This window comes from Oreochromis niloticus, linkage group LG7 (genome assembly GCF_001858045.2).
Source record: "Oreochromis niloticus isolate F11D_XX linkage group LG7, O_niloticus_UMD_NMBU, whole genome shotgun sequence".
NCBI classification, from domain to species: Eukaryota; Metazoa; Chordata; class Actinopteri; order Cichliformes; family Cichlidae; genus Oreochromis; species Oreochromis niloticus.
The window spans coordinates 21474615-21493875 of NC_031972.2; the positions used below are offsets into that span (position 1 = coordinate 21474615).

At 42.0% G+C, this 19261-nt stretch overlaps 1 protein-coding gene across 2 annotated transcripts; it reads left to right on the top strand.

The window, feature by feature from the left end:
- Positions 1-145: 145 nt before the first annotated feature.
- Positions 146-12856, top strand: zdhhc8a (zDHHC palmitoyltransferase 8a). 2 transcript variants are annotated; one of them, XM_025909085.1, is made up of 10 exons: positions 146-524; positions 6961-7082; positions 7192-7345; positions 8021-8193; positions 8308-8410; positions 9803-9894; positions 9985-10108; positions 10208-10322; positions 10881-10993; positions 11087-12856. In XM_025909085.1, the coding sequence occupies exons 2-10, from the start codon at positions 7003-7005 to the stop codon at positions 12389-12391; spliced, it is 2259 nt and encodes a 752-aa protein (XP_025764870.1). In that variant the 5' UTR covers positions 146-524; positions 6961-7002; the 3' UTR covers positions 12392-12856. The 2 variants fall into 2 exon arrangements, with proteins under 2 accessions (XP_025764870.1, XP_005470379.1); XM_005470322.4 differs by having other exon boundaries at positions 150-524; positions 7188-7345.
- Positions 12857-19261: the final 6405 nt, after the last annotated feature.

Sequence of the window (19261 nt, forward strand, 5' to 3'; positions counted from 1 at the left end):
TATTAACCACCGGTATGAGCAGCAGTCATGTGCAACAATGGTGGGAAGAACTGGAGGAAAAGAAGTAGTTCATGAGATCACAGCAGGGGGTCTCAGTCGGCCTAGTGTAGTAGTGCTTCACGTCATTGATGAGTAAAAGCACCACCTTTGGGACAGACGAGAGGCGGCATCTGTGCGCTGCTGGCGGCCGGGACAGACCAACCGGGACGCAGGAGTGAGCAGCGGCTCTGCGGGCTTTTATTTGTATTTTTTGGAGCTTTCGGGTTTTTTTCCTTCTTCCTCACCCCTTGACTATGATTGTCGTTTCTCGGCGTTTTGCGATTTATGAAGGGCTTTGCAAACAAACGAGCAGGGACTTTTGCGGTGTATTCGCCGTGCGTTTCGTCGGTATGAGACACTGATGAGCGTGGAGAGGACAGGATGCCCGCCAGCGGCGCCGACTCGCTGAAACCCAGCGCCTTCATCCCGGTGTGCACGGCCGCCTGCCTCCTGGTCGGCTCTTCCTCCCTGTTCTTCGTCTTCACGTAAGTACGAAAGAGTCACGGGAAACTGGTGTTTTACTGTACGGATCATTCAGCTGAGCCATGCATTCAGACACCTGTCGTCCACAGCTACTAAATATCAAATAGATCTATTTAAGCGTTAGAAAAATATCACACATATCCCCAGTATCCTCTCTGGCACAGCTAAGATTAATAAACTGAATGCAATTTACTCCACTTTTATTCTCCCTTTTTTTAAATTAACATTTTATTTTGAAAATCCAAGAAGCTGTTAAAAAAGAGCAAAATTTCCTCTCCTTTCCACTGTCTTCACTCTGCTGGCAGACCCACAGAGGCTGCTAACATCTGACCTGGTTAGCTGGCAGTTTGGACTTGGGTCTGGGTGCCTGCCCGGTGCACCCTGAGGACCCAAGTGTGAGCTCAGTTTATGGGATAAGCCACCCACAATCAGCATGTCTCAGTGTGTCACTGTGACCCATATGTGCCATAAATTTAGCTAAAGGAAATCAAAAGAGGCTACTCATCTTGCAAAAGCCCCGAAAATTCACTGCAAGGTTTCTCGCAATATGTGACAAACTGAAGAAAATGTAGTTTTAAATACGCTATACAGATGTTAGAGGTGCTGTTTCAGTCATACTGGCTTTGACCTATTTGTGAGGAAATTCAGGTTATGTCCAAGACTCAAAAGACTCCACCCAAGCCAAATTTGAATATAATATCCGATAATACCCTGAGAATCCAATTTAAACGATGACTATAAATTTGTGTCATTTCTCCAAACATTTCAAAGCTACACAGAGAACTACAAAGTAATACTAATGCACTAAATGATAAAGCTTTTCCATATTCATCATTGACTTTCTGCAGGCTCCCACATCATAGGCTATATGTCAGCCTTCTGACCCCTCAACCTCTGTAGCCATATCTGCCCTAGTTTTTCTCTCTATTCTCAGGCTGTGCACCGTTTCCACTGGAATCTGACACCAGATTGGGGGTATGGGATTAGATTCCTCTGGTTGATGTCATGTCATCCCCCATCTGGGAAAACCAAGTCTGCAATCTTTGAGTTCACAATAGGTTATTTGGAGATAAGAGTCAGAATAAGTGGAAATGTTTACTGTAAATGCGAAGGGATAGTTTCGCAATTCCTTTACTTTGATAGTTTCCTGCAATATTTTTCCTGTGTATGTGTTTGAAATGTTTTAAATATTCCTGTTTTAGAAGAATGTGAAAATTAAATTCTTGTTCTCCTGTTTATAACTATGCACATTTAATCTGGTTAATCTGGCTGGTGGATCAGCCACAACATTAAAACCATCTGCCTAATATTTTCGGTTCTTCCTGTACTTCTGAAGGAGATCTAATTATTTAGGGCATGAATAAGTGACCTTTAGGGGTGTCCTGTAGTGCTGGGACCAGAACAGTGACAGCTGAACCTTTGGGTCCTGTGTGTTGAGGAGTGGGGTCTCTGGTTTGTTTTGGTACACCTTGTGGATGGTCAGTTGGATGGCATCTGGGATTGTTGGAGGCTGAGGAGACTGGGCTCTGTTCTTGAGTAATTTTTGAGATTTGTCTATACACATACATAGACATAGCTGCCATTAGGCCACCCACTGGTTTGCGAAGTCCAGCTTTTAAGCCTCAAGCTGAGCATTTTGGCCTTGGTGTGTTAGCTCGGATCTAACTTAAAAAACAAGGGGCATATAGTGGCACCTTGTCAGCCACAAGTTAGGCCCTCCTTAAAGCAGGGTCCCCAATCTTTTTTGTGCCACGGACCGGTTTCATGTCCGACAGTATTTTCACGGACCGGCGATTAAGGTGTCGCGGATAAATAGAACAAAATAAAATGATACGACCAAGACAAAAACTGTGGTATTTTGTAAATATAATAGTAAACGCGAATTCACTGTGTAATTGTGTAACTTCATTAGCAGCTTCTTCCTGAAATGCGCCAACAACACTGAGAGTAACATCCTCCTCTCTGCCCCTTAATGCTCTCTGGTCGCTATGGTAACGCGTAAATATTTCTTTCAAAATAAGACGCACAACTACAACACGGGAAAAGACCGAGTTAACGATAAAAACCCTGAAAACCATAAATTTCACACCCGAGCCTCAACTCTCACAGACCAGTAGCGGTCTGTGGCCTGGGGATTTGGGACCGCTGCCTTAAAGCATATCCACCTTAAAACACTACAATAATACAGAAAAAACCCCCGAAAATAAACAACTCTCTATGAACAAGCACTTGGTGATAGTGAGAATGAAAAACTCCCTTTTAACAGGAAGAAACCTTCTTCTAGAACCAGACTCAGGGAGGGCAGCCATCTGCTGTAACCAGCTCAGTGAATAGTGTATCATGGGAAGTGGGAAATGGATTGGCTTCGCTTTTATATACAGTCTATGGTCAAGGATTGCATTGCATTTTTATTATGGAGTGTTTTAAGAAGAAGTTTTAAAATGTGAGAATACAGAGATGATACAAACAGGGAAAACTCTGCAAGTATTTAAATTCGTCAGGGCTGAGACGTATAGAGACATAGAGCTCATAGGCCAGAAACTCTCGAGCATCCCTGCAGACCATCTATATCCTATGAGAGAAAAAAGAAGTCGATGAACTCCTGACATGATAGATTGAAAAGAGACTGCTTAATTGGGACTGCAATGCCAAACCAGCAAAACTAGGACACTGCAAGTGATTGAAAGTGAGTGCAAGTCAGCTGAAGCGACCTTATAACATAAACACTTTAAATTATCACATTTCTACAGAATAGAGATCGACATATTCTGACCACAGGACCTCTGAATCCCACAGACTGTATCCCAATCTTAAGATAGACAACAAAACAATCTGTCTGTCTTACTGGCCAACAGTATAACATTTTGTTATTATTTGTGCAATTTAATGTAAATGTCTAAAATGCTCTTCTAGCTGTGTGGTCGTACATACTGCATGCAGCTAAAGCAGACTTAAAGGTCACTCATAACTGCCTTAAGCAGAAACATCTTCTTTGAGGAATAAACAGCAGACACTGAGTTTTGTGGACTGCCGGTTAAATAGCTTGTTTATCATCTTGTATTTTTTCCTTGAAAAGCAGAGATGGACAGGTGCTGCACTCTGTTCAGCCTGTCCCCTGTAAAACTGAAACAAAGGGACATCGCTTGTCATCTGCCATAACATCATCGTTTAGTTCCTGTGACTCATGGAAACACACAGTAGTTAGAAAATACCAGCCAGGACGGCCTTGCACCCTTGAAGTCGTGTCCTTTGTGTGTGCTCACATGCACATTCACAGTATCATTGTTCATGTTTTAAACTGTTTTTAGCTTTTAAACCAGAGCAAGGTGACATGAAAATTCCTCTCCAGAAATCGCAGTTACCCTGCAGCCACATCTCCTTTCATCTGCTAATATTCATGCAATTATCAGCGTCGGCAGCTCTCTATGAGCATTAGCAGTACGAGCATGCATACATTCATTTCTGTTTCCAGTGCAGGCTTTGGGAGTGTCAGAGGACGACCTTTATATCCGTGGCGGCTCCTTTGTCTTCCTTTGCCTGATAAAATTCACCAGTTAACCGGTTTCCTGCTTTTGTTCCTCTGACCGTGAACTTTTGTTTGGGTCAGTGTTTAAGGTGTGGTGCATTGTTGAACACTGCCAGATCACCCACAAGGAGCAGAAACGAGAGAGAGCAGCAGAAATCCCCCTTGTGATGTGTTCCAGTCTGCTAGGATGCATTTTTGCACTGACAAATACTGAAATTTAAAAAAGCTACAGTTTCTTAAGTGGGCCCTAACTCCAAAATTACTGGTTTAAAATTTCTCAAGATCTTGCATGTGATCTGCTTATTGTATAGCAATTTCATATTTCACAATAATCAAACAGAGACAGTTATAATATGCTTAACGCTTAAATAACTTAGTAAAGACTTTTCAAAGTTGTCTGATCGCCTTCAGCCTCTAACGGTCATACTAGACCAAGTTTATGCTGCACTACCAAAACCTTTGATTGTACTGATCCCATTAATCTGACATTTTATTGATAAATTGCTTTTTTTAAAGGCTATTTTAAGTTTTTCACTGAAATTCAAAACACCAAGCTAAAGGTGCAAAAATGCATTGAAACTGCTGAACCATTTCTGCACCGTTTCAAAGCTTACATGACTCGTCTAGCTTGCATCACGTCAAAAGTCCAGATAAAGTGAAATTAATTTGATTTTCTCCTAAACGTCCTCCCATCTCATTTGCATGCACGATAAAAATGGGGGACTACGAATAAAGAGGGCAAGAATGGGAAGGAGAAAATGTGGACGACACAAATCTCATAAAAAGGTTGAACCCACGACCTTGTGAGGACACTGTGGAGAACGTATTCACGAGTGGCGTTTTCTGCACGGCTATTGTCTCTAGAAATCTGACAGATTATGATGTCATTTATGTAACTGCAGCGCTCACAAAAGGAGCCCTGGCTGCTGGCAGTAGTGAAATTGCAGCTTGACCGACTGAGTGGTGTCTGCCGTGCCACTGACCCACTGCAGGGATGAGCGCAGTGTGCAGATTGCAGAGCAGCTTACTGTTCTGCGTGATTTAATAGCGCCCCTGCCCAGACTGTTTCATTAGGTGGGGCCTACGGCGTAATGAACTGTCCCTCCCTGCGGTCCAGATGGTCTCAGATCAATTGGTGGAAGCATCCACATTACAGTCTGGTCCATATCTAGCTTCTCTTTGGTTAAAACGTGGTTTGTGCTTGTAATTTAAGAGATAACTGCAAATAACAATGAGCAGTGTTACTCAGCTTAACGTAACCAATAAACTATGACAGTTTAAGGTCATGTGAAACATGACCACACTATGTGAGATGAACTTGGACACAAATCCCCCCAAAATTATGTGGGCTGGAGGCTCGTATTCTGCTCCTTAATGTTTTTCTCACATATTTTTATATTTTAAGATTCAAATCTTTTTATTGTGCAGCATTTTGTCATGTCTAAAAAGACGTGTTTTGCTCTGAATGCACTGAACAAAGATTGCAAGTGTTGTGAGAAGTTCCCTCACAACAATAAATGTAGTGGATTTATGTCATGTTATAGAATATATAGTATCATGCTGTGTGATATATGGTCTTCTTGACTGCATATTCTGTGTGTTAAGCGTCTGATGTGAGGAATCCACAATGAACTGGACTGGCAGAAATTGTCTGTAATCCAGAGTTCATAATCCAGGGATTACTGTGTTTGCAGCTGGCATGGCATCAGCAGGCATTCCTCCTGCAGGGCGAGACCCCTCCCCCTCCACCGCCCTCAAACCAGCCTGGGTGTGGGTTTGGTGGGTAGGTTGAGAGGGGGGTTTGGGGATTGGAGGACTCTTAATTTTGTGGCGTTTTCACTTTAAATCAGACTTCATTTTTAATCAACTATGTTCCATGAAGTCATGTTCGAAATAAATCAATCAATCACGTAACCGGTTTTGACTTGTTTTCCCGGTCAGTCCTAAAAGATACGTCATATTATAGCATTTTATTATTGATCTGTACCCATACTGATAAATCAATATGCAAAAGGCTCATAGAGTAGATAGTCCAATCAACTGATGTTCAATCAAACACTGCTAACATAATCCAGTGGATATTAGTCTCTCTCTCGCTCTAATCTCATGCAGTAGAGTAGAATCAATCACAACAGTTTTAATTAGTTAGTAGTGATCATAGTTTGTAACATTTTATGCAATTAAACAGATCAAAATCCAACTTAACATTAAATCCACCAAATCTTCTTTTGACATTTTTTCTGGCAATTTGATTGCTTATTATAGTTATAATATTAATAGTTATATCCGTATAAGCCACCCTTTATTGTAGTTCTCTGTCTAGTAGCAGTGTGCATGCTGTTGTTAGAGGGCTGAACATTTAATGAGTTAGCAAGGTAATTATCTGCAGCTTTGTTTTTTTTGCCTCATCACACAGACACTAACTTTCACATCATTGTGCTGGGATCAGGGATGTCGCGGTGGCCGTCCTTCTATTTTCTGACTTTTCAAAGAGTAAACGATTCAAAAGTAATCAACAGATTATTCGGTAATGAAAGCTATCTATCGTTCAAACCCTGTTGTGTAACGGGGCACAAGGTGCACAAGGATTCTGTGCAAGGAGAGACCTCCATCGTTTAATCTCCTGTTGTGGGCACTGCCGAGCACACGCTAATACATGCTTATCTGTCACTGTAAACAATTACTTTTGGGATCCACAGCTCTCATCACAATAAATGGGATGAAGATGATCCCTTACAATCGTTTTCTTTTTTTAAATTTTTATAGCTGTGTTAAAATTAACCTCTAAGTGATGGATGCTTGCAGGGCTCAAAAACACCCCTCCAGTTATTACAGCAGGAATTTGGATTTGCATCAGCGCAACTGCAGGAAATGGTGTTTATGAATATTCTCATGTGCGTGTTTGTGTTCAGGTGCCCGTGGCTGGCTGTGACCATCTGCCCTGCGGTGCCACCATGCTGTGCCGTCCTTTTCCTTTTCGTGCTGGCCAACTTTACCATGGCAACCTTTATGGATGCTGGCGTGCTCCCAATGGGTTAGTAATCAAAGCGAAGGGGTCATGTTTATTATGTTTACAGCAGAAGAGATCACTGGTTTATTTGGGAGTTTTATTTTAGCAACTTCGCATCTTGTTTCCCAGCCAGCGAGGATGAAGACAAGGATGATGAGTTCCGCGCTCCGCTGTACAAGAACGTGAACGTGAAGGGCGTCCAGGTGCGGATGAAGTGGTGCGCGTCCTGCCATTTCTACAGACCTCCACGCTGCTCCCACTGCAGCATCTGTGATCACTGTGTGGAGGTGAGTGGAAGTGCCGGCCGCTTGCAAGAAAAACTAGATGATTGAGAGGGTAAAAAAACAAAAAAACACAAAAACAAATGCGGTGAGAAATTGAAATGGAGGAATTGTGTGATAAGGGTGTGGAAGGCACGGAGGGACAGATCAAGAGGGAAAATGAGTTGTTGCTTCTGAGTGAGTGTAGCAGTGTGTCGGGAGGAAAGTCAATAAAGGGGATTTCTGCAGGGTGAATGATGGCCAGAGGGTGTTGGAGAGAGAGAGGGAGAGATCTCATTAATCAGGTTAATCCTTTCCTCAGATCCTTTGTGGACTCAGTAGAAATACAATTTGAAAAAAGGGCTCAGACAGCATCTACTGAAAGTATGTGTTTACAAAGCACAGCAGGTATTACTGTTCTATAGCTGCCTTTTTTATTTTTTCTCTCATTGTCTGTGTTTTTGTTGTGCTGTGAGCTTTGTGTCTTTATATTTCTGTTGTGTAGCTCGTGTTTTATAGAATTTTCGTTGTGCTTTTTGCATTTTAAAGGCCCTGTTTTGAATGAGCATCACAAATGAGCTTAAGCCATAAATGCTGCAGTGCGGGACACTGTTTCATGCTTCATACATACAAAGTGTTCTACACCATACCAGCGAATAACTGATTTTTAGTATTCCCCCCCACACTTTCTCAATCTTTCAGGACTTTGATCATCACTGTCCCTGGGTGAACAACTGCATTGGGAGGCGAAACTACCGCTACTTCTTTCTGTTTCTCTTGTCACTGACTTTTCACATGATTGGTGTCTTCACTTTTGGCCTCATATACATCCTGCACCACATGGATGAATTATGGAAGCTGCACTGCACTGTCACGTATCCTTATGCGCACTCGATATATGTGTGCAGCTATCTTTGCTTGTATATGTTGACTATTTTGTCTAACTGATTCTAACTAGAAGCAGTTTTCCTTATCGTCGTTTTTCCCAGTTTGGTAGTGATCAGTATATCCGGGCTGTTTCTGATCCCTGTCCTCGGTCTCACTGGATTCCACTTGTATCTGGTATCCAGAGGACGCACCACTAATGAACAAGTCAGTATTTTCCATACATGTAAATTACTGTTGAGAACAGTCACATAGAAGTGTATGAATGAAACTGAAGAACTTAACGATGTTGTGTTATACAATTCTGTGCAAAAGTCATTTACTCCTAAGGAGCCAGACTTGTAATTTTTTAAAGTTGTTTTGAGCAATAGTTCTCCATGTTTTCTGAGGGTCTTTCAAACTTTTCCTTTGGACAAGGGCTGATTGTCTTCAATTATTTTCAGTCCAGGGCTTTTAACTGACTATTTTCAGAGGAATGTTTCTTTAAAAAAATATTGTTAAGCCACTAAACAATGACCTATAAATCATCCAAGTGTAAAAAAGCACCTAACTATCTACATTAGACAGACAACTTGGCAAAGAACCAGTTTTATCTGTATCTGTGCATTGTTACTAGCAGCTAGTGGCAAATGCACATCATTTGTTCCCATTTCTTTAGCCGAATCTATGAAAAATGCCAAAGATAACAGTTTGACAAGCATAAAATAGTATAGAAGTACAGAAGAGGAAGGTGTGGAGTATTAACAGTATCTGAAAGTCATGTCGGTACAAAATAGGTAAAAATATAGCAAAGCCCTGACACAGGACCTGAGGGATGCATCTGACCCTTCAGCTGATCCATTTGCTGTTCACTGAAGCCTCATCAGAAATGGTATCAGTGCAAGGCTGGTTGTCAAGAAGCCATTCTTAAGGAAGGGAAACAGGGTGAAAAGGCTGAGGTATTCCAAATAACACAAGAACTAGACTAAAAATCAGTGGCTGACGGAGTGATGAATCCACATGAGAAATGGTTCAAATTGTCAATATGTAGAGAGGTCAGGAGAAAGGAACAAGACTGAGTGTCTACAGCTGTCTGCAAAACACGGTGGAGGCTCTGTAATGGTTTGAGCTATATTTCAGCTGCTGGTGTTGGGAATCATTTTTACTGTTCAGCATGACAAAAACACACTGCCATTACTATAAAAGCATAGCTTGATATAAAAGCACACAGCTGAACACTATCAGTTATGGATCGGCCTCTTCAGTGGACCTCAACATTACTGAAGCAGTGTGGGATCATGTTGACAGAGAGCAGAACAAAAGACAGAATCAGCTTTGATGTCCTTCAGAATCCTGGAGAACTATTACTGAAGACGAGTTAAAGAAATGAGAAAAAAGCTGCCTAATAGAGTTCGGACTATGTTGAAGAATAAAGGTGGTCATAACAAACTTAACTTTCAAGCTTCACAGACTCTCCATATACTGTGCTTCCATGTATGTTTGCACCTTTCAATAAATCACTGCACCTATTTTCCATATTCATAGCAAAATGTATGACTTTTACACAGTACTGTATGTATACACTTAAAAACTCTAATATATTTCCTCATACTTTCACAGGTAACTGGAAAGTTTCAGGGAGGAGTAAACCCTTTTACACGTGGCTGCTGTAACAACTTGGAGCATCTAGTTTGCAGTCCCATTTCTCCAAAGTAAGAAACATTCTCTTCCTCCATCTTCTGCTTAATTTAAACCCTTAAACCAACCTTGTTTTGCTGTCTGTCTTTGTCCTGGGGCACCAGGTACACAGCAAGGCCCTGTAGGAAAGCAGTCATCCACATTCAGCCTCCGTTTCTGAGGCCAGAAATTGACAGGCAGATGCCAGTGAAAGTCAGAGGCAACGGGATACAGAGTCTCCAGAATAAGGTATGCACGAAGAGCTTAATATTTTTCACACACTTGTCAAGTGATATATGATGTATGAGCTATATCTCTCATGTCTCTGGCTTTTTTTTCTTCTGCCAGCAAACCTCAACTGGAGCTGTCAAGCTGTCAGACATCAAACAACCGAAAACTCCACCGCCGCTGCCTCCGAAACCAGACCACGGTCTGTTGAAGAGCCAAGTAGCTGCCATGGATGGTAATTTAAAATGACACATATGCCTATATCCTGTGATAAGCATGCATCTGTAAAGTGTAGCGGCCACATTTTTTGGTAACATTTTTTAATCAGGTAAGAGAAAAGGGGGACACTTTGAGGACATAATTATAATTTGATAAATAAACATTTACTGTTGGATTGTGGGCTCTGCAAACTGCAATGATTACTGCACCAAATGCGCAATAATTATATCTTAAAAGTTTTTTTTATATATCAGGTCTTTAAAAAAAGATACATCTTCTGTTATAAGTACTTTTGGTTTTAAAAATCTGTAAAATGGAAACTTGTGACCCACTTTTCATAGGTTTACATCTATATTATCTATCAGAGGGCTTTTGGTGTGTGTGCTCCAGAGAGATTATGGAAAGTATTTAGAGACAAACTAATGCACTGTTGGTTTGTTTTTTATTTTTTCCATGGGATTTGTTGATGATGAAAAAACAAGAACTCCTTTAAGCCATCTTTGCTCAGATGCATTGGCGGTTTTATTCCATACGTTGTTGCATGCCATTAATCTGAAGCCGACTTCTTTTTTAGATCCAGGGCATCATAATAAAACCGTCCTTCCTGCATCTATTCCCACCGTGCCACAGCTACGACCTGTCCTTGAGGCTATATCCAGAGGATCATCGCCCGTTCCTCCAGAACAGGTGACTTTCAGAGTTTATTCCTCAGTATATAAGTCCTGGTTTTGATTTGTGTCTGATAGATTCTGCTGTCTGTTTTGTATTGTTGTGCTTAAGTTGCTGAAGACATCAGATCAGCAAGGGAGTAACAAAGGTCCTGACCTCCACTCTGAGTCTAAAGGAAGCCCCGTGAGATGCAGCCAACAGGCCAGCCTGCCTGTCCAGCCTTCCCTCCAGACCAGCACTGTCTCCAGCTCGCTGCAGCTCAACTCTCTGCCGCTGAACTCCCGTTCTCTCACCCTGAAACACACCAGTCGCAGTGGCAGCAAATCCCAGCTGCCAGCCATGCATGCTGACAATTTGGAATCCAGTCCCTTGCCCGGCATCCTGTCCTCTTCCAGCCTGCTGGCCAACCACAACACCAGCAGCAGCAGCATCTCCTATGATAATCTCATTCCTGCAGACCCTCAGGTCATGGCTCAGAGAGGGGCCGCTCCAGTCAGCTACCCCCATCACTTTATGACCCTGGGCACAGACGGGAACCTGCAGCGGTCGCATCCTCGCACATACAGTCCCGTGTTTATGGGCATCAGCAGACAGTCTCCTCAGCCTCGAGATCCCTCACCTTCTTTGCAGGGTCTAACCTCCAGGGATGCCTCGCCTTCTTTCCAAGGTTTTATTCAAAGAGTCCCTTCTCCTGCTTTCCAAGGACTGTTGCCAAGAGACCTTGCATCCCAAAGCGTAATGTCGCGAGACGTCCCACCTCTGGGTTTGGCGATGCGAGACGCGGCTTCTCAGAGTCCTCGAGGTAGTCTTCGGGACCTCATTCCTCCAGACATGACACCTCCGCTGTCTGCTGCTGCGCGCTATGATAACTTTTCAAAAGCCATCATGGCTTCTATTCAAGAGAGACGGGAGCTGGAGGAGCGGGAGAGGATGCTCCGTCGCCCGGCCAGGACCCAGGTGCTCTTTGGCCCTGATATGGGGATCTATGACATCCCAAGCAGGAGAAGTTTACCACCGGACAACATTCGACCTCCGGGCTCCCGCGGACCAACTCCGCCGGCCTACGGCTCCAGGGAGTTTCTCATGAGTACGGGCGTCCTAGGTTACAACATCAGGACCTCACCTCTCTCCAGCTCTTCCACATCTTCTCTCACACATGGTCCAAAAACCTCCAGCTCTCCTCTGCAGAATAGCAGCAGCAGCCTACAAAGCAGGGGCAGGTCTTCCTCTCCGGCCTATTACCCTCCTGAGAGGCCGGCCCCAGGCTTCCCTTCCTCTACGTCCACCCTGCCCCGCTTTTCCTCTTCCTCAACCTCCTCTGCCCCCCTGTACGCCTCCTATGCCAACACAAAACGTTCCTCTCTCCCATACTCCGGCGAGGGGAAAGACTCTGTCACTTTGGGAGCCCTGAAATGAAAAAAAGAAAAAGAAAAAAAGAGTCATGTTTCTGGTGGTGTGAATGACTCATCTATGCAGCGTTAGTCTCAGTCTTCACAGCTCTGCAGCGTGTAAATAAGAAGCCATTTGGGACTTCCCTTTGTAGGAGGGTGTGGGACAAATAAATACACAGTGATGGATACACATAGAAACTATATTCTTGCAAGGTCATGTAAGTTTGAACAAATAAAAAAAAAACAAAACCCTGTGAATCTCAGGATAGCTGTGCCTCCTCGTACAGACAGAGGGAGCTCTATAAACTCAGAAGAGCTATGTGAAGAATACAGATTAACTTATTTGTTTGTATGTCATTTGATAATGCTTTTGTGAAACAGTGTAACAATACACTTTGCCTCCTCCTGAACAACAAAAAAAGAAAACTCCCTGTTTAGTAGAATTTTGTAGCTGTTTATATGAATAAACCTATTTTGTAATTTCCACTTATGTTATTTATTTGTGATGTGAATTGCCACCAAAACACCATCCAGGGTTCCAGCAGTTCATTCAGTATAAAGGGTCTCACAATAATATTTTGTTATAAATTATAAAATTCTCCTATAATACTAAAAAAAAAAGTGGATATACTCATAAGAACCTATAAAATGAGCAGTTGTATCTCCTACTGCCAGCCATGTTTGGGCCAATCGAAACTCAGATATGACTGGGACACATCACGTCACAAGCAAAACAGTATTTCCAGTAGGACGTGAGAATAAAGTGTTTTACTTCCCTTCTATGTAAAGTTTAACCACACCTGTTATAAATGAAAGCCTGCAGAGTGTGTAATAAAACTGAAAAAGGCAAAATAAATAAAGATAATCATAAAAAAAAACCCTCATGCTTAAATAGAAATTTTAGAACACATATTTGTTTAGCAATGATGATAACACAAGTGGATAAAAACATATTATGAGTCCGTAAGGGGTGCGATAGGTATATTAGGGTAGTGGCTCCATACTGCCACTCTCTGCACCAAATTTGTGCACGGCACCCTCTAGTGAACAATTTCAGAAGGAGGCATAATGTTCAGCTAGAGCAGCATGATCCAGCAGATGATGCAGTTTTGGGTAAAATGCCAGAAAACAGCATGATGATGTCTATGTCAGGGGCTACGAGTAATGGAAAAGAGCATAGGAGGCTCTGGCTCAAATGCACTTTTATTACATAGTACGAGCGGGTCACATTAAGTTAATTAGAAACAAAAAAGAAATATCACCAAGACTTCATTCATCTACAAGAGGTGGTGTTAATGCTTCACAAGGATCAGATGAAGAATTAAGTGACAAATTTTTCTGTTTTTTTCTGCTTCCAACAGCTTTAACGGGTCCGTTCTTCTGGTCGACCTTCAGCGTCAGAGCGAACTTATGACTAATTCAGTGTTTGAGGCAGAAATATTTCTGATAACAGGAACTTTTACTACGTCGAGCCCTGATAGACTGTCTTTGTTTAGGCAATAAATGACAAGATTCAACGCTCTGAGGCCAAGTTTTCAGGTGAGTTATTGTTCCGTTTGACCTCAGGGCGGACAGAAGTGCAAAGATGACAGAAAGCGTTGAAAGGCCTGAATGATATAAAGCGCTGGCAGGAACTTCCAGCACTGCTGACAGATCTCTCACCAGACTGGTAAATTCAAAAAAGCTCATGCGTCGCAGCTTAGTTAAAGACCTGACAACAAAAGCCGTGAAACATGACACACATACACACACAAAAAGGAAACCTCTCCATTACGGTGCCAGAGAGCAACAATTAAAATGTAAACAACATTGTTCGGCAGTCATCAGAGTGCTTGTTATTGGCAAAAATGTCTAACACGTTTACAGATTACATTACACAGCCTTTTCTGTGAAGACTGCGAAGATGACAGTGAGAAACTCAGAGGGGGGAAGATGACAGACAATGTCGGGACCTTAAAAGCAATGCGAGAATCCAGGAGGAATATGAATAAGCTGCAAATTATACGAGTCACTGACAGATTCTTGTCAAGGATCTGCGAACCAGTGCTCCATGCCACTTTTTAGAAGCACGCTTTTATTTATTTGCAGTAGCAACAAATGTGTAGCAGTGAAACGCTGCAAAACCCAACACAACAGTCGTACAAAGCCATAAAAGACTCAATCAGGTCAATCGTGACGAGGCATTTCTGATTCCTCTTTAAAAGCCTTTTCAGCTTAAATGTAAAAGGATCGGGTTATTAAATATCACTTTTTTAAGATAACAGGCACATTTCTTCTCTAAAGCTCTGATTCGGGTGTATACTTACTGTTTCCTTGGCTACTAATGTAAGAGCTAGTAGGCAGCGCTCTTTTAATATGTAAACACTGAGCTGGCTAAAGTTTAAAAAGGAGAAGCTTCAGAGTATGTAAAGTAAAACAACCCAGTGAGGACTGGTTGGATGTGTAACAGTAGGGGAAAAAAAAGAGCTTCCTTGGCAGCACCTCAAAGCAGTTAAAGATGTAGACATGATCAAGACGACCTGCTGAAGTTCAAACGGAGCATCAGAATGGAGAAGAAATGTGGTTTAAGTGACTTTCAACATAGCATAGTTGTTGATGTCAGACGGGCTGGTGTGAATATTTCAGATTTTCCCACACAACCACCTCTAGGGTTTACAGAGAATGATCTGAAAAAGAGAAAATATCCAGCGAGCAGCAGTTCTCTGGGTGAAAATGTCTTGCTGATAGCAGAGGAAAACGATCAGACGGCTTCGAGCTGTAAGGAAGGCAACAGTAACTCAGGTAACCACTTGTTACAATCACAGTATGCAGAAGAGCATCTCTTGAAGCATCTTTAAGGCTACAGCAAGTAAAGACCACACGGATCCCACTGATGTCAGCTAAGAACAGGAAACTGAGGCTACAATTTGCGCCGGTTCGAAATTGTCCAAAATTGGACAATTATTCAGCTAAGACTTGGTTTCTGCTGTGATATTTGGATCATAGGGCCAGAATCTGGTGTAAACAACATGAAAGCATGGATCCATCCTGCCTTGTATCAACAGTTCAGGTTGCTGGTGGCGTAATGGTACGGAGGATAGTTTCTTGGAACACTTTGGGCCCAACTGAGCCTCGTTTTAATGCCACAGCCTACCTGAGTGTTGTCGCTGACCACGTCCATCCTTTTATGACAACAGTTGGTCAAAATCTCTGAGGAATGTTTTCAGCACCTTGTTGAATCAATCCCATGAAAAATTTGCTCTGAAGCCAAAAAGTAAGGTAGCTACTTGCAAGTTGTACCTAATAAAGTGTCCAGTGAGTGTAGACTTTGGTTGGATTATGTCAAGATTTTTAAAATGACAGTAATTGAGCTGCTGGGTTGTCTGTTCCACTCGGCAGATGTAGGCTGTGATGCATGGTTTTGTTTGCCAAATGAAAAGAAGATGAAAAAGAAGAAAATATTTTTTTTGTGGCTGAATTGAGATTTTTCTTTCCACTCTGGACAGATGTCGTTATGAAAATGTTTGGGAAACAGCGTGGGCAAACATCACATTTAAAAAAAAATAAAAATAAGACAGCTCCGCGCGGAGATAGATGCCACGGGCTTAAAAGGGAGAAAACGTTTTTGTTTCTGCTCCATTGAAACTTAAAACAATGGCATCAATCAACACACGAACAAATCGCGGCGACGATTTTCACACTTGGTCAGGTTTTCTTTTTAAGGATGGTTAATTTAAAGCGCTAATGCCTTGTACTTGTTCAAATGTACATCAGGGACACAATGAAGCATCACAATCCCATTGTGACAGATGAACACACAACACAGTAGCAGAAACCCACACATCACATCACATGCATGTGATATGCATTTCATTTGAGGATACATCATTCTTGTGGTTTTCATATTTTCCACTTTTCACCCTGTCAACTTTAAATCTTACTCATGCTTGTGCTGTAGAAATCACTCACTTTAATGAAATGCATTTGGATGCCATGATGTGATGTTTTTTCCTCCTTCGCTCTGTTGTTTTCTTGCTGTCTCGCCCTCCTCCCCCGTCTCCCCATCTCCAGCCTTCTTCTTTTTTCTAGCCGGGGGTAAAGTGATAATGACGGTAATGACAGGGATGCTGTGCAAAGACGGGATTGCAGGTCGTTGAGTTAGAGGAAAGAGATCAAAAGTACTCTGTGCAGGCTGTGTTGTCTGGAAAGCCCTCCATCTTACATCATGCTATTTTTACCGTCCATTACAAACATGTCTGTCTAATCTACATTGTCTCAGCTTTAATCTCAAAGTGCGAAACTATTGCAGCTTGGTTGCTGTGCAAAAAAAAATTAAACCCCAAATATGCATGCTGGCGGATTTAAATGACACATCCAACTTTAAACAGTCATTAAAGGGTTTGTGTGCGCGTTGAAAGAGTTATTTGTTTCTGTAATTGTTTCCCCCGTGGAGTGAAGAAACGCACAACCCACCACGCGGGGTTTTTGAACGCAGGCTTTTTCTCTTTTGTGCTTCCTCGGCTTTCTTATCAGAAATGTTTCGGTCTTATTTTTGTGCCAGTCAAAGCAGCAGTAGCTTCACTTTTTAGTGTCCCGAGCACTGCTTCTGCGTTAATCAAAAGAAAAACCCCAATTATATAACAATTAATATTCAGTACTTAAACCTATTGAGCTGTACTCTTTAATATATGCTTCCCCCCCTGTATAAATAATTCTTTTCTGCAGTGCTGCTGTTCTTCTTACATACATGTTATGGAAAAAAAGGAAATCGCTTGCTGGACTCGTGCTAACCTCTTTACATGATCTGATTTGATCCCAATCAATCCGGCAGTCGCCTAAATCTTTGATGAAACTTCTTCAATTGCAGCTGACTGACCTACATTCGTGCCAATGACTGTGGAGCTGTATCTTCCTCCCTCTCTCTCTATTTCTTTCCACCTCATTGATATGCCTGATGATCAGAGGCATCGCTGAACTAGCTGATTGTCATTTTCAGCTGCAGTGGCACTGATGCATTTCATTTCCCTCCCCGGGCTCTCTGTTGGTGTGATTAAGAAGTCGCTGCAGTGACACTCGACAAGGAGGATTTGGATTAATAGCAGCACTTGCTCTTTTTCTTCATCAGACGGGGGCACATTTTATAATATTTACATTATTTATAAAGTCACTGGGAAGGGGATGCCACGTAGCACCGCTTGGAGCAAAGTTGCTCTCCGTGCAGGTGATGCTGGGAGGCAGCTATTGCTGTTTCTACAGGCTGCCAACGGGGCGCAGCATTTAGTCAAAGTGAAAAGTCAGGACACAAGGTAAAGCTTTGCCATCTATAGTCTGATGACAGACTCTCAGTCTGACAGGAGCCCTTCTACAAGCAGCAGGATTTGCACAGATTTTTTCTTCTTCTTAAGTTTCACTCGCTGAAAATAAATGTGTAGATCATCTTTAAATATTTGAATATGAAAATGAAAGCTGACCTTTCTCTCCTGGAGCCGAATCGGTGACCTTTTCTGGTATTTCCAGCGTTATTATGCGCTCTGGGTGGCACCACCATCTGAAATATGAGCAGCATTCAACACTGCTGGCACCAATTTCCCGTGTTTTTTTTTTCTTTTTTTGTAAACTCTTTATAGATGTTTTGTCTCGGTATTGAAATGAATTAGCCTCAGCTGCACATGCCAGCCTGAACAGAGCAGAGGTGGGTAGTGCGGGGGTTTAATTAGGACAGAAGTCTGCATTGACTGTGTGCCTCTGTGCGGCTGCAGGAAAAGGTTGTGAAATGCCCCGCTGAGCACCAAAGACTGTGTGGGCATTTCATTGCAATTAATGTATCACAATACACAGTGTAATGTAATATGTTTTCTTCTCTGTGGGTGTTTGTCAACAGACCCTTCGTGTTGCACTGTACTGCTCAGCCTCAGTGTGTTTGTGTGTATAGATAATGGGCAGCAATAATTACATTCATCTCTGCCATACTGTAGAAGCAATTCAGTAGCCTTCATCACATGCACAGCAGCCACAAACGGCATTATTTAAACTTAAAGGTGGTGTGCGTGACTGCAGAAGTGTGTGTGTGTTGAATTAATAAACAGAGCAGAACAGGGTTACTATTCACTCTTTACTTTAGAAAACATAGTTTCATGTGCATATTTGCGTAAAGGTGTGGGATAATAATAAAAGATGTGAGAAAATCTATAAAATGAAGATATTTCCTGGTATAATAGTTGGTCGGAGTCTTGGCAAATGCTCATATATTAAATAGATTCTAAGCACTCAACAATGACCTTAACTGATAGAAAGTGTGGATTGCAGTCAAAATAAGTCAGAGGGTTTCAGCTGTAGTGTGACTGCAAAATACTTTGTATTCGCCACAAAGGGTCCTGGCGTTCTGAGTTTCAAGGAAAGTCTTGTAATTCATCAGTCTGTGACAAAAGAATAAATTGCACTTGTTAGACTATTAAACTATCATAAAAGGCATGAAAAAAAAATCTTTAAACCTTGAATCTGTGGAAAGTTTTAACCCTTTCATGGTGCGATTCTCAAAGAGGGACTTGTTTGAATGGCCTGTGTGGGCATAAAGCTGCAAAGGGTAGAATTAAAAAGGTTTCTGATTTGTCATAGTGCAGTGGTAGTGTTATAAAACAATGCAGCTCAGCACAAACATCTATTTATCTGACCCGAGTATGTAAAATAACGCATTTACCTATAAACATAGATTGCCCCAGTTTTCAGTGATTTGTCTTTGTCTAATAGGAAATGTGCAAACTGGATACAAATTTCTGCATATAGTGCTGGCTGTTGTATTTTTAGCAACGATAGAGTCCAGTTTTACATTCTGTTCCCAATTGCACTCATTGAATAAAGAAATATTGGAGACCATGGAAACAAAGAAGACAGAAATCTCCTATTTATCTCAGAAAGT

Coding starts and splice junctions, on each gene's coding strand:
- zdhhc8a (XM_005470322.4), top strand. CDS start 421: ATGCCCGCCAGCGGCGCCGACTCGCTGAAACCCAGCGCCTTCATCCCG. Junction 10,109..10,207: donor TACAGAGTCTCCAGAATAAG/GTATGCACGAAG, acceptor TTCTTCTGCCAG/CAAACCTCAACTGGAGCTGT. Junction 10,994..11,086: donor CGCCCGTTCCTCCAGAACAG/GTGACTTTCAGA, acceptor GTTGTGCTTAAG/TTGCTGAAGACATCAGATCA.